Source organism: Dipteris shenzhenensis, chromosome 12 (assembly GCF_047967505.1).
Source record: "Dipteris shenzhenensis isolate YYH24624 ecotype China chromosome 12, Dip_SZ_1.0, whole genome shotgun sequence".
Taxonomy (NCBI): Eukaryota; Viridiplantae; Streptophyta; class Polypodiopsida; order Gleicheniales; family Dipteridaceae; genus Dipteris; species Dipteris shenzhenensis.
This window is the reverse complement of record NC_141607.1, coordinates 19,963,285-19,988,568: the sequence shown is the minus strand read 5'-3', so window position 1 is coordinate 19,988,568 and position 25,284 is coordinate 19,963,285. Positions and strand designations below refer to the sequence as shown.

The following is a 25,284-nucleotide window of genomic DNA, read 5'->3' as shown; positions in this document are numbered from 1 at the left end:
CTCTTCACCCTACTGGCATAATAGACTGGCCTCATATATCTGGAACCCTCTCCCTGCTGCAAAAGAATAGCACCAATAGCCTCTGGTCCTACAGACGGATTCACATAAAAAGTCCTGGAATAATCTGGTGGCTTTACACTTGAAATATGAGTCAAGGATTCCTTAACTGCCTCAAACGCCTCTTCACTCTCTATCATCCATTTCAGAGGCTCAGATTTTACCACTTGCTGAAGAGGATACAAAATCTGAGATAACATATGAATTAATCTCGACAGATACTTCACCTTTTGGAGAAAGATATGCAACTGCTTGGTATTCTCAGGAGAGGACAGCATAACTAAAGCTTTTACTTTACTTGGATCTGGCTCAATCCCATTCTTAGATACAATATGCCCCAATATTTTAATGCTGGTCTGAGCTAACTGAGTTTTCTTAGGATTTAATTGACCACCATTATTATCAATCTCATAGAATACCTGATCCAGCTTTTCATAGTGCTCCCTTCTTTCATTGTACACACAGATGTCATTAATAAACACTTTACAAAATTTATCCAGGAAAGGTGATAAAATCAGATCTGAATTCTCCTGATAGTGCGAGGGGCTGTTGGTAACTCCAAAAGGCATTTTCCTGTAACAAAAACAGCCCCAGGGGGTAATGAAAGTAGTCTTGATTTGATATTCCTGGGCTATGGCTATCTGAAAGTACCCTGAATATCCGTCACACAAGCTGTACATTTCATGACCCGCCACTTTATCAAGAATATCATCCAGAAAAGGTAGAGGATAGTGGTTTCTCTTTGTCACTGCATTCAGAGGTTTGTAATCAACACAGACTCTCCATTTGTCTACACCTTTTGGCACTATGACCACAGGACTTATCCAATCAGAGTGAACTACAGGATAAATTATTTCTGCCTTGAGAAGCTCATCTACCTCTTCCTTCAGCACATCTCTCTATTCCGGGCTTAATCTCCTTATTTTCTGAAAAAAAGGTTTGGCACCTTCCTTCAGCTCAATCCTCAGAGGCTTCCCTTTAAATCCCCTGATCTCCTCATAAGAGGTGATAAAAAAATTGGGGTATTTCTACAACATCTTCAAATATTCTTCTTTCACATCTTCAAACATTCTTCTTTCTCCTCAACATTGAGATCAGGATTCAATGATTGCTCAATCAACACCTGGGTTGATTCTTGAGAATATTTGGGCTGCATTAAATCCTCGATAACCTCAAACCTATCCACCTCTTCCTCACCGAACCGTGCTGCCCCCACAAAATCTACCTGTGAATCCTCATCTACCAAATCCAACAATGCTATCGTTCCTTCATCACTTTCTGAAGTCACCGAGCTCTCATCCTCACTGCTGGTTTCACTTCTCTCTTCCTCTTCACTTGCTGAATCTGAAACTTCAGCCGTGCTTACCATATCGAAATTCAATTTCTTCCCATTCGTATGTACAGAAAAGATTCCTTCATGCCAATTCTGAATTGCACCTACCTTCCTCAACCACGGCCTTCCAAGAATCAAAGGATAGGCTCCCAACCCCGCATGCATTACATGACAATCCACTCGACATGAAACACTGAATGCCTCAACCTCCAGACCAGGTACTATCCCTAAAGTCTTCACCTTGGAGTGGTTTGCCATTCTGATGCGATAACTGAGAGGGGGGAAGAGAGAAGGAAGGGAGCAAGAGAGTGAGAGTGAGAGAGACACACTAGTGCGGGTGTGAAGTGATGAGTAAGCCACACCACAAACTCACTTAAGTTTTATTAGGATTAGGTTTACCCTATGACTGTCTTAAGACAGTCATAGGTGTCCTAACTTTTAATTCTTTAATTAAGGGTAGGCAATGTGCCTTTACCCCAACAACCTCCCACCTAAAGGCCAATGTGCCTAAAGGGGAGAAAAGAATAAAAATTACAGCAATATACAGTTACTGTATACTAGACCATAAAGTAAGAATGGTCTCATCCTAATCCCATGATGTGGCGGCAATGTGCAAACCGCTCTGTAGGCAAGCTCTTAGTGAGCAAATCTGCAGGATTATCATCAGTATGTACTTTCACAAGCTCAAGACGCTTGTCTTCCAGTACCTCCCTGATGAAATGATATTTCACTTCTATGTGCTTGGTCTTCTGATGAAAGACCGGATTCTTTGCCAACATGATAGCACTCTGACTATCACAATGCAAAACTGGTATGTCACCTGTAATGCCCAAATCTCCCACCAGCCGAGTAAGCCATATTGCTTCCTTGCAAGCCTCAGTGGCTGCAACATATTCAGCTTCTGTGGTTGACAGTGCAACGCATTTCTGCAACCGAGACACCCATGATATAGCACCTCCTGCAAATGTAAAAATATAACCGGTAGTAGACTTCCGGTTATCTGCATTCCCTACATAGTCTGAATCTGTAAAACCATGCACCAATGCATCCTGCCTACCATAGCATATGCACAAGTCTTTGGTACCTTTGAGATACCTCAAGACACCTTTCACTGCTTCCCAATGCCGCTTGCCTGGATTTGCCATATACCTGCTGATGACTCCCACCGCAAAAGCAATATCCGGACGAGTGGCAACCATGGCATACATCAAAGATCCAACTGCAGATGCATACGGAACCTTGGCCATTTCAGCCTTATCATCATCTGATCTGGGGCTGTCCTTACTGCTGAGTTTTAAATGTGGAGGCAACGGGGTACTAATGGACTTCCCCCCCTCCATTTTAAACCTCTGCAGTACTTTGTCAATGTACTCTTTCTGTGACAGAAACAAAAGTCCCTTGGACCTGTCACGAGTAATACGCATGCCAAGAATATGATTTGCATCACCCAAGTCTTTCATGTCAAAAGACTTATGCAGTTGTTTCTTCAAAGCACTAATCTCATGCTGAGATTTACTGGCAATAAGCATGTCATCCACATATAGAATGAGTAGCATCAAACTGCCATCCTTTGCCCGTTTGGTGTACAAGCAATGATCGGTCTCACACCTATGATACCCTTGGGACTGCATGAATGCATCAAACTTCTTGTACCATTCTCTTGGCGCCTGCTTGAGTCCATACAAGCTCCTTTTGAGCTTACACACAAGCTGCTCTTTCCCTTTAACAGCATATCCCTCTGGCTGACTCATATAGATCTCATCATGGAGATCTCCGTGAAGAAAAGCTGTCTTCACATCCATCTGACATAAATCCATGTCAGCATGAGCAACAAGAGCCAACACTGCTCTCAAAGTAGTCATCTTGACTACAGGGGAAAAGATCTCATCAAAGTCAATGCCCTTCTCCTGCTTAAATCCCTTGGCAACCAATCTGGCCTTATACCTCGGTAAAGCATTTGAATCCACTTTGACTTTGTAAACCCACTTGCATGGCAAAACTTTTCTGCCTGCAGGTAACTGCACCAAGTCCCATGTATCATTCTGAAGTAGAGAGTCCATTTCTGACTGCATGGCTTTTTCCCACTTCTTTTTCTCTGTCCTTCCCATAGCTTCCTTGAAGCTGGAAGGCTCACCACAATCTGTCAACATGATAAAATCAGCCACATTATTGGCTCCTGGAACAAACCTGGCAGGAGGCCGTTGTGCACGGGTGCTCCTCCTAACAAACTGTTCCGGATTAGGCTGCTGTCCAGCCTGTTCTTCATGCATATCAGGTGGCTGTACCACCGTATCTGGCTGTTCTACAGCCCCATCTGTTGGCACATCCAGTGGTGCATTATTGGCAAAATTATCTGGCTGATTGTCAGCCTGTATACCCTCTTGAACAGGGTGATCTGCAGCAGGCTGCTGCTGCATATAAATGGGCATTCTTTGCTGTCCAACATCATCATAAATAACCCTCCTGTATTCCACAGGTTGCACGGGTTCCTTGTGTACACTATCTTCTTTAAAGATGACATCATTGCTGCGTATAATCTTCCGTTTAACGGGATCCCATAACCTGTACCCCATTTCACCTTCGTCACCATATCCCATAAAGATGCATCTGATAGACTTTGGATCCAGTTTGGTGCGTAGATCTTTGCGTACATGAGCAAAGCACTCGCAGCCAAATACCCGTAAGTGCTTATATGAGGGTGGCTTGCCAGACCACACCTCCTCTGGCACTTTCAACTCCAAAGCCTTGTTTGGCGACCTGTTAATAATGTGAACTGCTGTTTGCACGGCTTCTGCCCAAAAGCCATGGGGTAATGCAGCATAAGACAACATACATCGAACCTTCTCCTGAATAGTTCGATTCATCCGCTCACTTGCACCATTTTGAGATGCATTATGAGGGGCTGTGAGTTCCTGTTTGATGCCCTTAGCTTGGCAAAACTGCACAAAAGCATGTGACACATACTCACCCCCATTATCGGATCTGAGGCATTTCAGCCTACGACCTGTCCGATTTTCAACCTGAGCGACAAACCTCTTGAAAGCATTTAGGGCATCTCCCTTATGCTTCAAGAAATAGACCCACACCTTACGTGTGGCATCATCAATGAAAGTAATAAAATATTTGGCACCCCCTAGTGATAACTGTGGCATCTCACACAAATCAGTGTGCACTAGATCAAGTGGTGCTCTATTCTGGGGAGTTCTCCTCTTATGAGGAGTCACAGAATGCTTGCCAAAAATACAATGATCACAAGTAGGCAAATCTGAAAAAGAGAGAGACGGCAGATAACCCAAACGTGACAGTTCTTGCATTCCTTTAACAGACATGTGTCCCAACCGGCTATGCCACAATGAAACCTTTGGCAGCTCGGTTATGGCAACAACATGATTACCCACACTGGAAACATAAAGAGGGTACAAGGTATCACTCTTAAAACCCTCAGCCACTACTGTCTGGCCATCAGTAATCACCCATTTGGAATCCCCAAATGTGGTGTGGTAACCACTGTCATCTAATAAGCCAGTGCTAATCAGATTTTTCTTGATTTGCGGCACATGGCGAACACCATCAAGCAGAAATGACTGTCCATCAGGAAATACTATCTGTATACTGCCAATCCCTGCAATCTGACATGCATAGTTGTTCCCAAGATGAACAACTCCATGAGTACCTGTGTAGGAAGTAAACCACTCCCTGTGAGGTGTAACATGAAAAGAGGCACCTGAATCCAAGAGCCAGGTGTGCATGTCATGGCCATCAATAACCAAAGCATGTGCTATTACAGCAGAAGAGCATAAAACATCATGTATGTCACTGTCACTGTCCTCTGCTGCAACATTCACTGCATCCAATTCAACTATCTTGGCCTTGCCTTTGCCTTTGCTTGCATTTCTTGCATCCTGTGATTCAGCCTTCTTGGCTTTCTGATCCCGTATGAACTTGAAGCACTTCGACTTCACATGTCCCTTCTTGCCACAATAAAAACATTCAATGTCCTTTTTGCCGCGGGACTGATTGCGGGATTTGGACTTACTAGCAGATCTCCCCTTCTGCTGAGTCCTGCCTCTATCCTGTACCTGCAAAGCATTTGAAGACTTGCTGCCCGCATTATTTTTCCTGCTCATCTCCTCCATAAGGAGAGAGCTCTCTACATCAGCATACATAAGAGTGGCATTTGAGTTTGACAGGGTGGTCTTGAAAGTGTCCCAACTCTCAGGAAGAGTACACAACAAGAAAGTAGCCTTGAACTCCTCATCAAGGTTCAACCCCTGTGCAATCAGCTGTGTAAAGATAGCATTGAACTCACTCAAGTGTGAGGTCATAGCTGTACCTTCCTTCATGCGAAGATCGACCAGCTTCTTCAGCCAATAAACCTTACTGGCTGAGCTCTTTTGGGCATACAGTTCTTCTAGTCTTTGCCATAGACCATAAGAGGTCTTTTCAGCCTGTACATTGAACACAAGAGTGTCTGAAATAGTGAGCATGATAGCTGCCCTCGCAGACAGATCAAGCTCTTCCCAATCATCAGCTGCCATGTCAGATGGCTTGACACCCTTTACCCTTATGGGCTTAGCAATCTTCTTTAACAGAAGTACATTTAAGCACTGTTCTGCCCATAATGCATAGTTGTGTGCTCCTTCCAGTTTCTTTATGTTCAGAATTGAAGAATCACTTCCCCCTGATGCCATATCAGATGAGGAAAGTACCCGACTCCCTGGAAGTAAAAAAGACTGAATAAAAGTTCTGATTTCTCAGAAAAAGCCTGCTCTATTCAAGAGCCAGAAGCACTCTCAAAAGTGCTGTTTTTACTGTCAGTAAAATCTGCAGCAAAACAGTAAATGTCCCTGCAAATACTGTACCTTCTGACAAACTGTTCTGAGCTCAAAGAGGCATAAAAAACAGTAATTTCAGACTGCTGCTGCTGCTGCTCAACAAGAGCTTAACAGTGCATAATTATCTGACAAAACCACCAACACTGCTGTAAACTCTGCTGTACTGACTGTACTGATCACTTCTCCCACCTCAGATGAGGTATGTCACTGACTCAAATTGCAGAAACCACTTGACAAACACCCCAAAAACAGTAAATGACCCTTCAGCCTGTCACAAAACCTGCAACAGTAAATGGGATAAATCCCAAGCAATCATCCTTATACCAAGGGGAGAAAATGCATCTGAAAATCTCTGTCGGTAACCCAAGTGCTATCAAACAAGGTCTGGGCAAAAGCCCCTTGATCTGACACCTGAATCAAGTGGAGAACACCTCAACACTGAGGTAGCATGCAATATGATAAATCTCTCTGACACTTGTACCTGACAATGTGCAAAGCATAGACTGCCCCTGTGTAATCAGTAACAACACAACTCACAACGTACAGACACCAAGAAGAAAATCTTTTGAGCACTGTCAACGATGGGCAGTTAGGGACCGAGTAAACTCGATGCGCCCTGACCAAGCGTGGCTCAACTGAGATTTTCAGAGTGTGTACAAAGAATGTGACCTGCAACAAATGTCACCAAATGCACTGCGGAAATAAAGCAAATGTGTGCTCCCTGGCTACACACTGCCTCAAGGCATAGACTGCAAACACATCCAGGCAAAAGCCCTTTGATAAGATCACCCAAAACTGAGAATTTCACTCAGTGAATGCATAAAAGCTCCTGCTGTCCTGCTGTACTTCTGTCCTTGCAGCAGTACCTGCTGTACTGCTATCCCTGCAGCAGTACCTGCTGTACGGCTGTCCCTGCAGCAGGTACACTTCCCCCAAAAAAAAAATCGAGTTTTTGCAGCAAAAAAAAAGAGTCCTGCAGGTGAGTGAAGGAGTCGTCCGTACAACCGTGAAGGAGACGCCCGTACACAGTTGTACGGCAGTCCGTACGACTGTATGGACAGTCCGTACGGCTGCCGTATGAGTAGCTGCGCACAGCAGCTATGCAGCTGCCTGCTGCAGCGTCGCTGTACAGCTGCAATCCGACGACGCCCGTGCCCGCGACGTCGCCCTGCAGCCTGCGCAAAAACGCCGCCCTGCGTGCCCTAGCTGCGAAAATGCGCCGCCGTCCGTGCCCTAGCTGCGAAAAAACGCCGCCCTGCGTGCCCTAGCTGCGAAAAAACGCCGCCCTGCGTGCCCTAGCTGCGAAAATGCGCCGCCGTTCTGAAGCCCTCGAAAAAACGCGCCGCCTGCAAACTGACGATGCCCGCGCAGATCTGGCCGCCCTGCAGTTCGCGACCGCCGTACGGCTCTGCGCCCTGGTCCGTACGGTTGTACGGACGAAGTACGGCAGTACGGAACTGTCCGTACGTCCGTACGGTACGGATTAGGTCGAGGTAGAGGGGGCTGGGTAGGGAAGGGGGGAGCAAAGTAGGCTCTGATACCAGTTGAGAGGGGGGAAGAGAGAAGGAAGGGAGCAAGAGAGTGAGAGTGAGAGAGACACACTAGTGCGGGTGTGAAGTGATGAGTAAGCCACACCACAAACTCACTTAAGTTTTATTAGGATTAGGTTTACCCTATGACTGTCTTAAGACAGTCATAGGTGTCCTAACTTTTAATTCTTTAATTAAGGGTAGGCAATGTGCCTTTACCCCAACAATAACTAGAGAAGCAAGATATCTTCAGTCCTAATCTCTCCACACAAACCTGAGTAATCACACAAATCTGTGCACCCCCATCTATATAGGCCTCTCTAAAACCCTTTCCTTTATGCGAGGCTTCTACAGCGGGTAAAAGATGTGGCAACTCTGAGACAGTCATCAGCTTAATTATACCTTTATGAGAGTTCCTCTTTGCTGGATTTACAGCCCGCCTCCATTCTTTTTTAAGCTTTGGGCATAGACCAATCATTTGAGCAAATGTAATGTCCGGTTTCCTCGCTGAAAGATCTTCCACCAAATCATAATCTCCCTGCTCCTTCCCCATGGGATAATATGCAGTTTTGTACTTCCTTCTGGGCTTCCTGCTCTTCTTCTTTTGGTAGGTCATCATCTCCTCAGACTGCTTCCCCTTCTTTGCACTCGGACCAACCTCCTCTTCTCTATCTCTCTTCCCTAATGGCATGACATCTTTAACTTCCTCCAACTCCAACAAGCCAAATGTAAGTGCCTTACCTTTCCCTTTCTCTTCTGCAGTGGCTTTACGGATTCAAGAGGTACTAGGCTGACCTGCATCTTTTACTTCTACACTATGATCATTCACCCTATTATTTAACCCTGTTGGCAATGGATAAACATCACCTCCAGCACGAGGAGGCTTATCACAGTGTGTGCTGTAATGTCCCCACTCTCCACAATTAAAGCACTGGACACAAGGTGCAAATGACCCTTGACCTCGTCCTGCCTGCCATGCGCCTGAATTATTTGAAGAAGGCATGTTGCCTCTGCCATAACCACCCGATGATCTACCTCTTCCCCTACCGTTCATCAAATTTAAACTCAAACTCTTCATAAGCTCCGACATTTCATGAATTTCTTCTTTTATATTCTCCTCCTTCTTGACTTCAAACTTCTTTATTTTTGGCTTCACATGAGAGAGAATTTCAGGCACATGTTGAACCATTGGCATCTCTTGCATCATTTGTGATTATCTGCTTCCTCTCCTTCTCTTTTGCTACCCTGAGAGCATCCTCATAAGTGATCAGCTCTTTACATTCAATCTTTATCCTAATCTCCGGCTTCAGACCAGCAACAAACCTATCCTTTTTAATGACTTTGGGAGGAACTTCAGGTAATAAGGCCACTTGCCATTTATTCCGCAACACAGTGAACTTACTGACATACTCATCCACTAACTGAGTCGGCTGTTGCTGCAATAAACATAGCTCTCTCCAAATGCCATCAGGATCTCTAACACACATAAACCTGTCCAGGAAAGCTGTCCTCACCTCTAGATAAGTCGGGTTTCTGTGAGCACCCTGATCATCACGCATCCTTGCAGAGAAAGTTTGCAGCCAAGTTCTCGCTTCTCCCAACAGACAAAAGGATAGAATCTGAAGAAGGACTTCTGGAGCATTCCTGTCTTTAATAAGAGCTGTGAACTCCAAGCACTCTAAAAACCTCTCTGGGTCTTCATTGGGCAACCGGTGAAATCGAGAAAATTCATGAGCCATCTCTTCTCTTGACTAACTTATCTCAAACACGCTTCCAGCCAGAAATACCACCCAACCTCTTCTGGGAAGAAAACAAAAATAATCACTCTACTGAAGAAATCTTACCATGCATTTGACTGGCATTCTTCTTCCTAAGAGCAATCACTTTCAAAGCCTTTTGAACCTTAGCACGGAGACGTATCACCCGAAGTTCAACATCAAGGCATCTATCTCTCCTGTGTCCACACTCCCTACATAACTCGCAATGAATCACTCTCATGCGAGGCTTTGTCTTCATAGTTTCAATCCCTAATTACACAGAAATTTAAGCAACATTCCCCAGCCAATCTTCTCGGTCGTTTTGTCTTGAGTACCCAATCTCAATTCAAAACTCCTCCTGTCCCTAGCAAGATCACCAAAAAAGATGATAAGAAAAAAAACAAAAAAAGGAAAGGAAAGACAACCAGGAATTATGTACTTCACCACGTCAGATAGCTGAGACTTCATAGGGATCAGTTGCAGTGTGGGCTCGTAGATGATGAGCTTATGAACCAGATTCCAGAGTGTGTGTCTTTGTAATAGGCACTGAGACAAACCCCCACAAAAAAAAAAAACTGATTGAACATGGATCACACAGACTCAAAGAGAGACAAAAGACTACACGGCTCGAAACAGACTGAACTTAGAACTGAACTTCCCCCCAAAACTCAGAAAACAGTCAGCCTCAGAATACTATGAATCCACAGCCCACACTCCTAAGCTTCCATCAAGAACAACAGCTCATAATTCCTGCAAAGCTGCAACAGCGCCTCCTCCTCTCCCTCTCTATTAGTATTCAGAAATCTCCCGCGATCAAATCAACATAAGATCACAACCATGTCAAAGAGGCTTTCGATTCCTTTAGGATAACTTCTCTTCCCTCACAAAGCAGAAGGTCAGTGATTGACGAACATCTGCAGCAAGCATCAATTGCCTAACTGCTTTAGGACAACCATCATCGATGCAGGTCACGATCCATTGCGCCTTAGCTTGCAATTCCTTGGTCTCTCTATCTCTTTGCACACGGAGTTCATGGAGTCTCTGTCGCCCAAAATCCTTCAGCTAGCAGACAACGATACACAACTATGCCTTAAGCTGTGTTAATCCATAGATCATCGCCAACTATGCACAAATCCAACGGAAGACACTTCCAACAATAGCCCTGCTGCCTTCATTTCTCACGGAGAGACTAGCTCACATTTATAGCGTCACCCGCACAGCCACGTAGCTTCCTCAATCAGAAAAAAACAGAGCCCTTCCATATGATCTCAGCCAGACCACAATTCTCTGCATCAGCTCACGTGCAAACAACGACTGTCCTACCTACGTAGTAGCTATGCTCAGCCAACGAACAACAGCTCGTAATCTCTGGAGATCCCCAGCGCCAAGGTCTTCTCAGCACACACACCCTCTTTCATCTACGAGAGCCCCCTTCATTTTTCGTCGTTTAGCCTCCTCTTCTTGGAGCCCCCCTTGCATTGTAGATCCTTCCAGTGTAAAACTGAATCAGCTCCCAGCCGCCATCTCCATGTAGCTCTAGCTCACAGCCTAGAAGCTCCCCTTCATCCATCACGTAGCCACCTTTGCATGAGCAAGATGCCTTCCCAATCAGTCCAGCCACCTCAGCCTAATTTGCCACCTCATCAGTGACATTTTACCACTCTAGACATTTTCCCCAAATCACATTAAATGCACATTTTGGACCTTCAGTCACACAATTACCACACACATTAGCATGCACATTAAAGCTTGCATGCAACCCCGTACACACACATGAAAAGCCCTTTGACATGGACACCATAACATATCAAAATTTTGTAACATGCAAGTGCACATTGACTTCGGAAAATATAAAAAAACCCTTAATGACTTGACTTTACATGACCTTAAAAACATTTCGCTTGATCACACACTAGACACCCTTGCTCTAGAAGTCTGGTACAACCACATTGCATTTCATCATTTCCCATGAAGTCCCTGCAAAACATACTTTATTGTCTCAAAAAACTATACATCAGTCCATCATGCTTGTTAAAGAAAAATTCACAAATTCCAAAAGCTCACACCTACCCTAGATGTGTACAACTATGTGCCTACCCACAGCTATATACAGTGCTCAAAAACTTGATACGGATTTTGTCCTATCAACAATTAAGAATAAGTTTCCTATTGCATGGATGAGCTTCTCTATCAAGTTGAAGGAGTGAAGCACTTTCCTAAGATTGATGTTAGTTGTAGATATAATAATTCTATTGTAATGGATATTCCTTTAGTTCTCAGATGCTCCTCAATGCCAAGACAAAATGAAGAAGGCAAAGATTTGTAGTCTCGAACTCTCAAAGCACAATACAGCCCTAGTAATTTTAAACAAACTACTTCAAACCTGAATTTTTTAACGATGAAAGCTCAAGGGTACTACTCCCTTAGGAGCCCTCTTTCTAAGGTACCCCTCTTTATAATGCCAACTTATAGCCATTGTGTAATCCATGGTTCATTGCCCTTAGGTCTAATCCTAGGACTCCAGAACCTCACATAGGAAATTGTTATCATTTATCATTATTTAGGTGACTTAACACTTGTTTAGAAGAAAAGCACCATTGAGTTTTCAGAGAGCTCAGGCTCCCCTCTCCTCACCACCTCCACAGAGGTGGGATTCCCCTCCGTGATACTCCATTGATGAAGCCCATTCTAGATCCTTCACTTCCTCGAGGAGGGTAGCTAGTGCAGCCTTTCTCAGGTCCCATACTGTATGTGATAGCACAATCCCTCCTTGAGAATAGTGCTAGCCTAGCCCTCTCCTTTAACCCCTTAGTTTTGGTTAGAAGCAAAGCACCAATGAACCTTTCGAGAGCCCAGCCTCACCTTGCAATTGCCACAGAGCCTTCCATGATACTTCCTCAATGGGAGCCCATTCCAGATCCTTCAGTTCCCCCAAGAGAGTAGCTAGTGCAGCCTTCCTTTGGCTCCCTTTTGGATGTGGTAGCACAACCTCTCCTTGGTTTTAGCTACTTTGCCACCTTTACCTTTCTCCTCTGAACTCACTATTGGATCCACCCCACCCTCAGAGCCCGGTGTCTTTAGTGTCCCTAGTAGCTTCTCCTACACCCTCTTCTTGCCAAATATCCCTTAGAGCTTGTGCATGGCTAAATCCTTGATAGCGTTCTTGTCATGCTCTCTTTTGGTCAAGTCTTCTCCTTGGCAGCCCAGCCCTTTATGGAAGGAGGGGGTGTCCTCAACCTACCATCCTTCTCTATCCCCCTTGCTTTGATAGCTTCTTTGAATAGTGTGGGGCCTCCAGGCTAGCCTATGTCTGTTGTAGAGGTTTGGGGCCTAGGCTCATGGAACTACATGACAGTTGTGCAAGATTACCCTTGTGCCTTGGAGGTCTCGATGGTCTTTCTCTGGTCGATTAAAGATGGCACTTTAGGGGTAGTGGGTAATTCAGACTGCTCATTTAGGATTCGTGTTCTTTTCTTTTGGGGCAAAATAGTGGACCCATTCCTTTTCGATTTCTTGTAGCAAATTGTTTTTTACAAGGAGAGGCTTGCTGTAATTGCGATGTGTGTAGAAGCAGGTGTTTGAAATAGCAGAGAGTCTTGTGAAGGCTGCGGCTTGCAATATGACACTATTTGTGAGTTTTGTGTGCATGGAGTTGGCTGCATTTGCAGGGGGTGATACATGGAAGAAGGAGTTGGGAAGATAGGGGGGTAGGTCGTGGTGGGCTTTAGAAGGTGCATTCAGCCCGGGAATAGGCATTTGTGTTTATCTATGGTTAAGGTTTAAGTGGCTAGGCGTTAGTGTTAAAGTTTTACTGCTTGCACTTCTTTCATTTTAAGGTATCTTTGGAGACTGTTCCTTGTAGAAAAAGCTGTTACCCGTAAATATTGTTTTAGAATGTGTTTCAATTCCATTGATATTTACTTATTATTGTATGTTACACATATAAGGATCCATGCATGTCTGATATTAACAGTCAAATGAATGGCTTCTAATGTTGATACTGGACTCACAGGTCTTTCTATTGGTCTACATGATCTCTATCATGAAGTTTTTTCTGGAAATGGAACAAGGAATCCATCTTCTGATGCGTGTCATGCTGCAAGAGATACATCAGTGATTGGGACTGAAAGTAGTATTATGGATATTGACGATAAAAGGGAAGATGTGGTCGGCCTGATACCCAAGGAGAGCAACCCTCCTTTACGTTCATCTCATGCCCTACGTAACGACGGAAAGATGTTATGTGAAGACACTGTTGCTTGCATGAAAAGGAAAGATGAAACAGGTGCTATGTTATCAAGCGGAAGTCTAAATCTACCACTGTGTAGGGAAACTTTGTGTCCACAGGCACAAGATTCTGGAAGAGCAGCAGGAGAAACTGGCAGTTCACAGGAACCAGTTTCTATTTCTGTGGGTCAAGCTGTGGATATCCCACCTATACTTAAAGATGCTGTGGAAGAATTGGTAATGAATGAGTCTCAGCTGTCAGAAGGGATAAATTTACATGGGTTAATGTTCAGGGAAAGAGAAGCCAAAGGACCAGCTGTGGAGCCGAAAGCTGCAGAGCAAACAATTGTTGAGAATAATTCAGGGGACCATAGAATCTGTGATTCTATGGATGTGAAAAAAGAAGGAAACACTTTAGAAGTAGAGGTGAGTAGGGAGATTAAATCGATAGCATTGCAGGAAGAAAAAGGAGGCTCAGAAAATCGGATGCAGGATATTTATCCTGGGGAAGACTGGCAACTGCCTGGAGTAGAATGTAGAAATGGTAATTTAAACTGTGAGTCTGCTGGGGCAGATGTGTTCAATGTACAAGTCAATTTAGAGTCTTCAAAGGAATTATCTGATGGACGTAGTAAAGATGTAACTGTAAGGCCAAATATAGATGTTCCTGACATGGCTGAAGAGATTGTAGTAGTTGATGAAAAAGAGATTGCAGAACACAGCTTTGAGAAAGTGGGGGATGCCAGTAAAGATGATCAGGTAAGGTCATTTTTTTCCTCCTGGTTTTATATCTAGAAATGGTCTAAAACATTGTCCCCTTTGTAATTTTAGTCCTTTTTTTACATTTATTGTTCTTTTGGCGGAGTGAGTTGGTCAATGGTAATGCAAGTTTCGTACTTCCATTAGGGTTGAGTGGGTAATGTACTGGCCTTGATGCCATTTTCATAAACAGAAAGTAGTAATATTTTTTTTTCCCTGCATAACATTTTTTCTGTATTGGGCCATTTGATAGGAATTCGGCTTCTTGGCAGATGCAAGAAATCCAGGTATCCATCCTTGACACCAAGCTATCCATACTTGTGATCATATATGAATGGGCACTCTTTTTTGCTATGGGCTTTTACCTTCTCCTCAATCTGAGGAAGGAACAACTGTGATGCCTCTGGAATATAGTCTCTGTAATGTTCCTTTTTGTTGTTAGCGGTAAAGACTGTTGCATGGATTTGCAGAGTTCCTTGCAGAAGATGATGATATGGCATACTGTGACATGGATGGTTTTGAAGACGATGCTAGTGACGAGCAGGACTCTTTGATTGAAGACAACAGTGGGTGGTCAACACGCACTAGGTCTGTCCTTCAATTGAAGGATGTCCCTGCTTGCAATGATTTCTTCCTCAGTTTTATGATAATCTATTGTTCACCTATGGAATTGGTAACTGTACACATTCAATTGGGTTTATGTTTTCTCAAATATGTGAGTATATATTCTGCTACAGGAATGTAGGAAGATACTTGCGAACAGTGTTTGAAGGAATGGAAGCCAATTCTAGAAGGTCCACAGAGCAAGAACACCTGAAGCTAGGAATTGAGCGATTACTTATCGGGAAAACGAAGAAGGAAGCTGCTCGCATGTTTTTTGAAACACTGGTCTCTCTCTCTCTCTTTCCCCACCCCCTTCTCATTGTGCATGTGTGTATGTGTGCACATGCCATATTTATATGCCTGCATCCAGGTGTGCATACAAGGTGTATGTTAGGAAGAAGGCAAATTGTTTTCAAAAGAATTGTAATTTGTATATGCGCTCACATATGTGTAGTAATCTTTGAAGCAGTAAAGAATGCATGGCTCTACCTCTAGAATTAAATCTTATCGGCATCAACATGATCCTAGCTGCACAGATCGTACCTGGAAGTCACTGTCAACCTTGAACCAAGTTTACTTTGCTGTAAGGGCACTTTTTGCCGAATTTTTGCTGAGCACGCCCTATTATCTTAGCTGGACTATAAAAAACAGCCCTCATTGGAAGCCTCTGATGTATTTTCTTCTGTACCGCCATTCTCGGATTCAGATGACACTTTGCAGGATGACTCCAAATGCTTCTAACAGCTCACAGCCGCCTCCTTTTGCCCATGCTCAGCTTGATTTGCAGCCGCTTAATGATCATGCTATTGATCAGGTAGCTGATGAGGAGCAAGTGTTGGAGTTGAGCATCTCCTGATGTACCATGGTTAGGGTAGAGACTGAGGGCCTTTGTTGTGGGTGTGCCCGCCCCTGTTAGGTTAGCTTTTCAGGAGGGTTGGGGGCCTGCCTCGGCATTGTAACTGCCAGGGGCTGGTGATGTGTCCTGCCACCTCTGAGGTACTTCTGGCTGTTTGGAGGCTGAGCCAGGGCCTTGTGTATGTGCCTGGAGAGTTGCTGTCCACTGCAGACCTGTGCGGGCCTCGTGCTCATTGCGTGTGCTTCCAGGTGGGGTGCGGGTCTGATGCGGCACTGTTCAGGGCCACTTTGAGGCCTTTCTGCTGCTGCGTTGGCATCCCATTGGAGGTGCCTTTGTAGGCTAGCATGTGGGCAGCAGACTCAACCTGTTGGTCAGGTTACCAGGTCCCCAATAGCGTGTTTATAGGCAGAGGTGGACTGACCTTCCGGTCGGCCACCTAGGCTGCCTGGTCAGTCTCTTTGAGGCAGGAGGTTCGGCCCATGTAGGGTAGGCAGTCGGCCTATTTGGAGCAGGTGGTCGGCCTGCCTGTATCAGCCGACTATGGGAGGGGGTGAGCTATTTATAGGCCCCCTCTTTTAGTGTTGTATTATCTCACGTTTGGAGCTTTTGCCCAGCAGATCAGAGGGATTTTTTGTAGTCTCCCTCCTTTTCTAGTTTAGTTTGTGTGGTGTGGTTTCCTCTTTCTTTTCCGTTCAGTTTCGGCTGCACTCTCACATGGTATCAGAGCCTAAGGTTGGCTAGATACCCGAGACATGAGGGAGCCTGGAGCCAGCAAACTATGTGGAGTATTGGGGCTGCTGTTCGGAGGGGTTTTGAAGAGGAGTGTGCAGAGATGTGGACTGTTCGGGTGTCAAGGAAGGTGCGTAGTCTTTGAAGGGTGTTTTCAGATTTGAAAGGAGGTGTTTTCGAGGGACGGTCCAGCGAAAGTGTGGAGGTACCTAGGCCCCAAGCCTCTTCATTATCTTCTCTAGACCTCTCCTCTCTTTCTCTCTTAATACCCTTCTCTAGCTTCTTTCCCATTGACACGACCCAGCACTTCTGAAACCTCTGATCTGCAAGCAAACGGTAGAACACACCAACGTGAGGAAACTGAGCAGGCTGCTCACCACCCAACCATGACATCTACGAGATGTGATCTCGAATCATGAGATGTCCCCTCCGAGCCACGAGCTGAGCTACTGGCACAAACTCCCAACCAGATCCTAACCAGCCTGGTGTCCCATACCACCAGGTGGCGCTGTGAAACTTGGGATATGCTGCTGGGCCTTGGGCTATGCTATGATGCAGGCGCACGTCTGCGACTCAATCCAGGATCAGACCTAGCATTTGGGAACGAAACTTGCTCCCATCGGCTCTCCGAGAACTGAACCTCTGGGCCCCTTATATAGACTCAGGCCCCAAGCGCCAAAAATAGCGAAGACCTCTAACTGGTTCGTACCCTTGCCACTCAACCCGAGAATCAAGCCTGCCTAGCTCTAAGCCTCCCCAGGCTACCTGAACTAGTCTTGTGTACCTAGTACACGTCGGATACCAATCTGTGCACATGACATACTTCCCCTCCTCTAAGAACTCACTCCTGAGTTCGCTAAAAAACCTGGGAATGTCCTCTGGAGGTTTTGTAATGTCTCCCATGTTGCATCCTCCTCAACACGATCCTTCCACTTGATCTTGTATTCCGTGATAGTTCTATTACAAATCTGTCTTTCACGAAATTCAAGAATACACTGAGGTTTGTGTGGAATAAAAGTCAAATCTGTAACTTCTATTATTTCTTGAGGAGAAACAAGTTGATCATCCGCACCCAATACTTCTTTCAGTCTACTGACATGAAAGACTGGATGTACTTTAACATCAGGAGGCAATTCTAGTCGATATGCAACTGGTCCAATTCTTTTAATAACCTTGAAGGGACCACAGTATCTAGGGGATAACTTCGGAACCAAACCAGTACTTAGGCTCTTGGATTTCTTGGGAATTTGCAAATATACCATCGTTCCTTCAGAGAACTCTCTAGGTGAACGATGTCTATTAGCATAAAATCTGTCCCGATCTTGGGCACTTTTAATAGACTCCTTGGGAAACTGCAACATTTCCTGCATGTCTAGCGAGGAGGTCTTTGCAGCATCATTTTGGATTCCCTTTAACCCAACCATAACTGGTGACTTAGGTTGAAACCCGTACATAAGCATAAAAGGACTGTAACCAGTACTCGATCTCCTTCATAAAGAAGTCACATTTACTCATCTTGGCATAGAGCTTATGCTGTCTTAGAATAACTAAGACAATCCGGAGGTGTCCTATGTGATCCTCTAGCGTTCGGCTATATACCAAGATGTCATCTAAGAACACTACAACGAATTTGCCCAGAATCTTGGAACAAATCGTTCATCATTTGCTGGAAGGTGGCAGGAGCATTGGTCAAACCAAAAGGTAATACTAGAAACTCGTAGTGGCCATACCTAGTTCGGAATGCGGTTCTATCTATGTGTTTAGCATAGATACGGATTTGGTGATAACCCGTACGCAAATCAATCTTAGTGAAATACTTCGCTCTGGCCAAACGGTCTATTAGATCATCAGAACGAGGTAGAGGGTATCGATTCTTAATTGTCATTTTATTCAATCGTTTATAATCTTAGTGAAATACCTCGCTCCGGCCAAACGGTCTATTAGATCATCGGAACGAGGTAGAGGTATCGATTCTTAATTGTCACTTTATTCAATCGTTTATAATCTATACACATTCTCCATGAAGTATCTTTCTTCTTTCTTAAGAGGACAGGTGCTCCCCAAGGTGATTTACTTGGGCGAATATAGCCTATTTTCAAATAATCCTGTAGCTGTGAAGCTAACTCATCCTCCTCAAGCTGGCTCATCCTATAAAGTGGAACACTAATAGGTTGAGCCCTAGGTACTAAATCTATGCGATGGTCTACTGCCCGTTCTGGAGGTAAACCTTCCGGCAGTTGAGCAGGGAATACATCCATGAAATCATCTAACAACGCTCTCAATTCACGGTGTTCAAACACACTTAAATCATTCTTGTTATTAACAGAGACAACAAATGAAGAAATTGGAATCAAAACGCACTGATAGACATCATAATGAGAAGTGTTTAATATATCCCGAAGCTGCATCGCAGATACAATAGGTCCCTGAGAAGAGGGAATATTATCACACTGAATACAAAATTGGTGCATGACATAGCACGTAAGAGCCGCTGTGTATTCTTGAATCCGGATAGAAAGCGCTTCAATCTTGCGATCCCAAAATTGCTTCCCAGTTAGAAGCTGCACCTCATAGGTGTGATCGCTAGGTATCGTGGACAGCCCCATCTTCTGTACAAGTTTGTAATTAACAAAGTTGTGAGAGCTGCCCGGGTCAAAAAGAATGTGAACTCTTTGGTCCCTAACTTCTCCATAAACTCGGAAAAGATCATGGGAACCAAATAACGAAGTATTAAAAGTGCAATTACAAGAAAGTGGGCAGGTAATGACATTTACAGAAATACCTGTCATCGAAACTTGATTAGCTCCCTTAGCTTTGGTACCCGGACCCTCCTGGAGCTTCGGTCCCGGCGCTTGCTTCTGGTTCTTGTGCTTAGGACAATCATTCTTAGTGTGGCCCTGCTCTTCGCAGAAGAAGCAACGTCCTTCCTTCTTTAGCTTCAAGGTACGAAGGAAATGGGCACAACCATTCTTCGCCTGAGTCAAATGTTTCTTGGAGGCGTTGTCTATAGACTTCGACTCCGCGATACTAGTGGTAGACTGGAAGAACTTCCTTTTGTTCTTCCCACTCGTGTCGGCAACTGTGGTTCCCTTTGCACTGGCCATGGTATCATCATAAATGCGCGCATAATTCATGGCCTTTTGCAACGTGTTACACTTGTTGTTCTTGATCTGTAACTTGTACGAGTCAGGCAAACCATTCACAAAGAAACCTAACAAGGTCATTGAATCCATCTTTGTAGCTCTGGCCTGTAAATCCCGAAACCTTTGAAGATAAACCTCAAAAGTCAAATTCAGCTTGGACATATCGAGGGCTTTGAGCTTGCCTACGATATCGTAATCTTCCTCCTTCAGAAACTCTTTCGTGAAGACCCCTTCGAATTCTATCCATGTTGCAGGCTTGGGTTGGAGTTCCTTCCACCACAATAAAGGCTTTCCTGACATAAACCCGGCTGCAAGGTGTATTTTCTTGTCATCAGGGTAAGGGTGAAACTGGAAGTGTACTTGCCACTTGTGCAACCAAGTGTCAACAACCTCCTTGGTACGAGACTTATGATCTCCGGGAAAAGGATTTGGAGTGATGTTCGGACCTAATACTGAAGCCATGGCATCCACATGCGTGAGCGCCTGAACAGTGCTAGTCAAAAGTGTGAGTGTAGTTTGAATCCCTTGGAGTTGCTGTGTCAACCCCGTTTGATTCGTGTTAACTTGCTCAAACTTTCCATCAAGAGCAGTGATGAATTCACTGAAGGCTTTTTTCGTAATCAGATCATCGTAGAGACCCTGGTCCTCTGCATGGCAGTTCATATCCTGGTCTCCCATCACAAGATCAGGGTCTACAGAATCAGCCATGACTGAAATCTGATCTGAAAAGAAGATAGGCTAGAGAAGAGAAGGGACAGGTGGGCTCAAAACTAGGAGACTGGAACAGAGAGAAAATCTGACGAAACAGAGGGGGATGAGAGAAAGAGGCTGGCTGGTCGAAAGAAGAAGGGACTGGCGGAGGTTGGCAATCCACCGAGCTCCTTGCTGGCCTGCACGGAAATCTGCAGCAAGCGGTACCGGAGAGTGGAATCGTCAAGAGGGGCGTAGAGGGGTAGAGACTTGCGCATGGGTCATGATAAGGGGAGGAGCTGCTGCTGCGCTATGCTCTAGAAGAGGTGGGCGCAACTCTTAGAGAGTTCGGCTGTCAAAAAAAACCCCCCCTCCTAAGTTGGAGGGGTGGTGCCTTTTTTAGCAAAAAAAAGGCTTTTTTTAGCAAAAAAGCCCACCCTCCTAAGTTGGAGGGGTGGTGCTTTTTTTAGCAAAAAAGCTCACCCTCCTAAGTTGGAGGGGTGGTGCTTTTTTTAGCATCCAAACCCCCCCAAATTAGCACAGCCTTGCCTGCGACCTGCTCCCACCCATGGCGCACCCCACAACTCACCCCTTGGCTGCGAACTTCTCTAACGAACTGCTCCAGCCTATGGCGCACTCCGGGTCTCTGCTCAGACGGACCATACCTAGGTGCAACTGAAGCTCCGCCTCAGCCCATTGCTTACCAACGATCAGCCCATATTGTCACTCCTATGAGCGCTTCTCACCTTCAATCGCTCTCCCCTGCAATCGTTCTCTCTGGCCCTCCAAGCTACACCTCGTTCTCTCTCTTACCTAACACCTCAGTTCAACTTCGAATTCACTCACCCTCTGCTTTCTCTTGCCTTCTTCCCCTAATCTTAACCACTTGCCAAAACCGATGAACCAAACAAGCACTTGCAGGGTTTGAACACGAATTTCGGAATTAGGGCATACCTGGAGAAAAGATCTTCCAAAATTTCCGCAACAGAAGTTCCTACCTCAGGAGTTGGCTCTGATACCAACTGACATGACCCAGCACTCTTGAAACCTCTGATCTGCAAGCAAACACAAGAACACACCAACGTGAGGAAACTGAGCAGGCTGCTCACCACCCAACCATGACATCTACGAGATGTGATCCCGAATCATGAGATGTCCCCTCCGAGCCACGGGCTGAGCTACTAGCACGAACTCCCAACCAGATCCTAAGCAGCCTGGTGTCTCATACCACTAGGTGGCACTGTGAAGCCTGGGATCTGCTGCTGGGCCTTGGGCTACGCTATGATGCAGGTGCGCGTCTGCGACAGGATTAGACCTAGCACCTGGGAACGAAACTTGCTCCCATCGGCTCTCCGAGAATTGAACCTCTGGGCCCCTTATATAGACTCGGGCCCCAAGCGCCAAAAATAGCGAAGACCTCTAACTGGTTCGTACCCTTGCCACTCAACCCGAGAATCAAGCCTGCCTAGCTCTAAGCCTCCCCAGGCTACCTGAGCTAGTCTTGTGTACCTAGTACACGTCGGATACCAATCTGTGCACATGACACCCATCCACCCTCTCTTCTCAGTCGACCCTCTCTTCACATCGGCATGGCTACCCTGGCTAAGATAGCGGAGAACAAGGTGAAAATTCCTGTATTACCCACCTTCCCTATGGATCGTCAATTGGATGGACTCAATTACGATGTGTGGCGGGTCATGATGGAGTCTGTCTTGCAGTCAAGGAGGTCGAGACCATGTCTCAGCTTTGGGACCGAGTCAATGCAAGGGTATGGTCTTTCATTTTCCTAAACTATACTACTCAACTAATTAATCATGGAAAGCACATGATGGTGGCTTTGGCATCCTTATACAACAAACCCTCTCCCTTGAAGCGGGTCTCTTTGGAAGTTCAGATGAGCTTGTTGGATCCCACAAAGTCTTCATCGATGGCGGAAGCACATTGATAAGTTATAGGAGCTACAGCAAGAGATTATCGAGGTGGGGAAGCAGATATCATTTGAGCATAACATTGCTATCCCACTTGTCTTCCTAGCACTCTGTATTTTATTCGTCCTTATAACCAGTGGAAGGATGAATACATTGACCTAGGAGGAGTTGGTACCCATGGTGCTTGACCAGGAGAGGAGATTTCGGAGTCCTTCTCAAGAAAGTCGCTCAGAGGCTTTGTCAACTGAATAGAAGGGAAGGAGTAAGCTGACTGAGGTAGAAAGGAAGCACTCAAAGCTTCACGTATGTGTAACCATTGTAGCCAGAAAAGTCACTATTAGCGGCAGTGTCCTTAGAGGAAAAGTGAGAGGACTAGTGAGCGAAAAGAAGCAGATTTTGCAGCTGTCACTTCAATTATTCCAACCTTCTTGTAGCATGAGGCAAGAGGTGTTGCTAGCAGGCCTTCTGGTTCCAGATGGAGGATTGCTTGCTTGTTTTTGGTAGCGGAACTTGCTAGATAGGTGCAGTGGTGGAGTAGTCTTTGTTCAAGGCAGGCTTTCAGGCAGGACCTCAAGCCACAAGGAGTTGTTCTCATTGACTCAGGTGGCAATGTGTACATCTGTTTGTTTTGTTTGGACCTCATGTTCAGGCAAACCTAGAGGGGGTTTGGCTGATGAGCTATTGGAGATCTGGATGGGTCAGATGATTGTCAGTGCGGGAATCCATACACTGCAGTTGATCCTAGTGAGCAGTTGGATGCCCATTGTTTCTTGGCACAGAGGTTCATCGATGTGGGGTTAGTCTACCAGTCTGGACCTGAGGGGGCTGTATAGCACTGTGATACAATGCCCATGCAGGAAAGCAGATCTTGCACCGATGGCAGCACCAATTGGATTGTTGTACCAGTACATTACCAAACCAGAGGAGTTTGCCTAACACCTGTGGCCTGGTAGTTGGAGTATCAGGTTTCCAGTGATCATGCTGAGACGTTCATGCCAAGAGGGGGCTTCTTTGACAAGTACTTGTGGTGGTCTTCAGCAACGGAGCTTTACATTGTGGATTCCTTCGGTTGCTCCAGTGGCACGCCCAGCTCCCTGGAGATGATGTTACATCCAAGAGATGAGAGAGGGTGTTAAGAGTTAGGCATCTCTTGATGCACCATGGTTAGTGTAGAGAGTGAGGGCCTTTGTTGTGGGTGTGCCTGCCCCTGTGAGGTTAGCTTAAGAGGAGGGTTGGGAGCCTGTCTTGGCATCTGCAACTACCAGGGCTGGTTATGTGTCCAGCCACCTTTGAGGCACTTCTGGCTGTTTGGATGCTGAGCTAGGGCCTAGAGAGGTGCTGTCCAATGCAGACTTGTGCAGGCACGGTCAGGGCATGTTGGTAGGGTGCCTTGGCGTCACGCTCACTGCGTGTGCCTCCACAACCGGTGCGGGATGCAACATTGTTAAGGGCCTCTTGTAGGCCTGTTTGCATGTGCCTAGAGAGGTACTGTCCAGTGCAGACCTGTGCGGGCCAGGTCAAGGCGTGTTGGCAGGGTGCCGTGGTGTCGTGCTCACTGTGTGTGCTTCTAGGAGGGGTGCGGGTCTGATGTGGCATTGTTCAGGGCTTCTTTGAGGCTTCTTTGCTACCGTGTTAGCAGCCATTGGCCTTTGTAGGCCAGAATGTGGGGCAGAAGACCCGACCTGTTGGTCGGGTTACTAGGCCCCCAACAAGCTGTTTATAGGCAAAGGTGGACCAACCTACTGATCGGCACCTAGGCTGCCTGGTCAGCCTCTTTGAGGCAAGAAGGTCGGCCCATGTAGGGCTGGCAGTCGGCCTATTTGGAGCAGGTCGTCAGCTTGCATGTATTAGCCAACTAGGGGAGGGGGTGATTCTATTTATAGGCCCCCTCCCTTAGTGTTGTATTATCTCATATATGGACGTTTCGCCCAGCAAATCAGAAGGCTTTTCCGTGAGATCCCTTGCAGTCTCTTCTTCTTTCCCAATTTAGTTTTGTGTGGTGTGGTTTGTTCTCTCTTTTCTATGTTTAGTTTTGGTGCACTCTCACAGCATGCTGCCATTAACGAGCAGAAAAGAGTTCCCAGGTGGCTCTTGGATACTCTATGGGACAGCAAGCAAGTTGAGCACTTGGCTGCTCGCACTAGAGGTGCAGAAAAGCAAATGCAGGGCAATTTGCTTCATGTTGCTTTGATTGCTATGGCTTTTAATGAGAAACCTCTCTGTGATAAGGATGCATTTGATAGCAGAGAATGGATGGATGCCATGAAAGTTGAACTTGATTCCATTCATGCAAATGGCACATGGGAGTTGTGTGACTTGCCAGCAAATTGAAGCGGAACACTGATGGCAAGTGTTGACCGCTACAAAGCTGTGTGGTTGCCAAAGGGTGTGCTCAACAACATGGCATTGACTTTGAGGGGACATTTGCTCTTACTTCACACATTATGAGCATTCATTGTATTATTGCTCTTGCATCTCACAGGCATTGGGAGGTCCATCAATTGGACATTAAAACCGCTTTCCTTCACGGAGATTTAATGGAAGAGGTCTATGTCACTCTTTGAAATTGCAGGTTCTGAAACGAAGGAATGCCGGCTAAAAAAGGCCTTTATGGTTCGAAGCAAGCACCGCGTGCATGGTATGCCAAGATATATTCTTTGTCAAGCTGAAAAAGATCACGTAACAAAGTGCCAGACAATCTCAAGGCATAGTCATTCTCTCTGTCATGGACTACACACTTGTCATCTTCAAAAATGACCTGAAATCCAGCTCTGTTAAGAGTGGACACTGAAAGTAGATTTTTTGTGATACCAGGCACATACAAGACATCAGAAATTT

The 25,284-nt window shown here is 45.5% G+C and overlaps 1 protein-coding gene across 1 annotated transcript in view; it reads left to right on the top strand.

Annotated features, from left to right (window-relative positions):
- The window catches only part of LOC147895955 (sister chromatid cohesion 1 protein 4-like), a 52,833-nt gene that overhangs the window by 15,157 nt on the left and 12,392 nt on the right, over nucleotides 1-25,284 (top strand). The window contains exons 9-12 of the mRNA XM_087382314.1: nucleotides 13,524-14,497; nucleotides 14,751-14,784; nucleotides 14,968-15,085; nucleotides 15,235-15,385. Of these exons, the coding sequence (XP_087238440.1) occupies nucleotides 13,524-14,497; nucleotides 14,751-14,784; nucleotides 14,968-15,085; nucleotides 15,235-15,385 (1,277 nt within the window). The remainder of the gene's footprint in view (nucleotides 1-13,523; nucleotides 14,498-14,750; nucleotides 14,785-14,967; nucleotides 15,086-15,234; nucleotides 15,386-25,284) is intronic.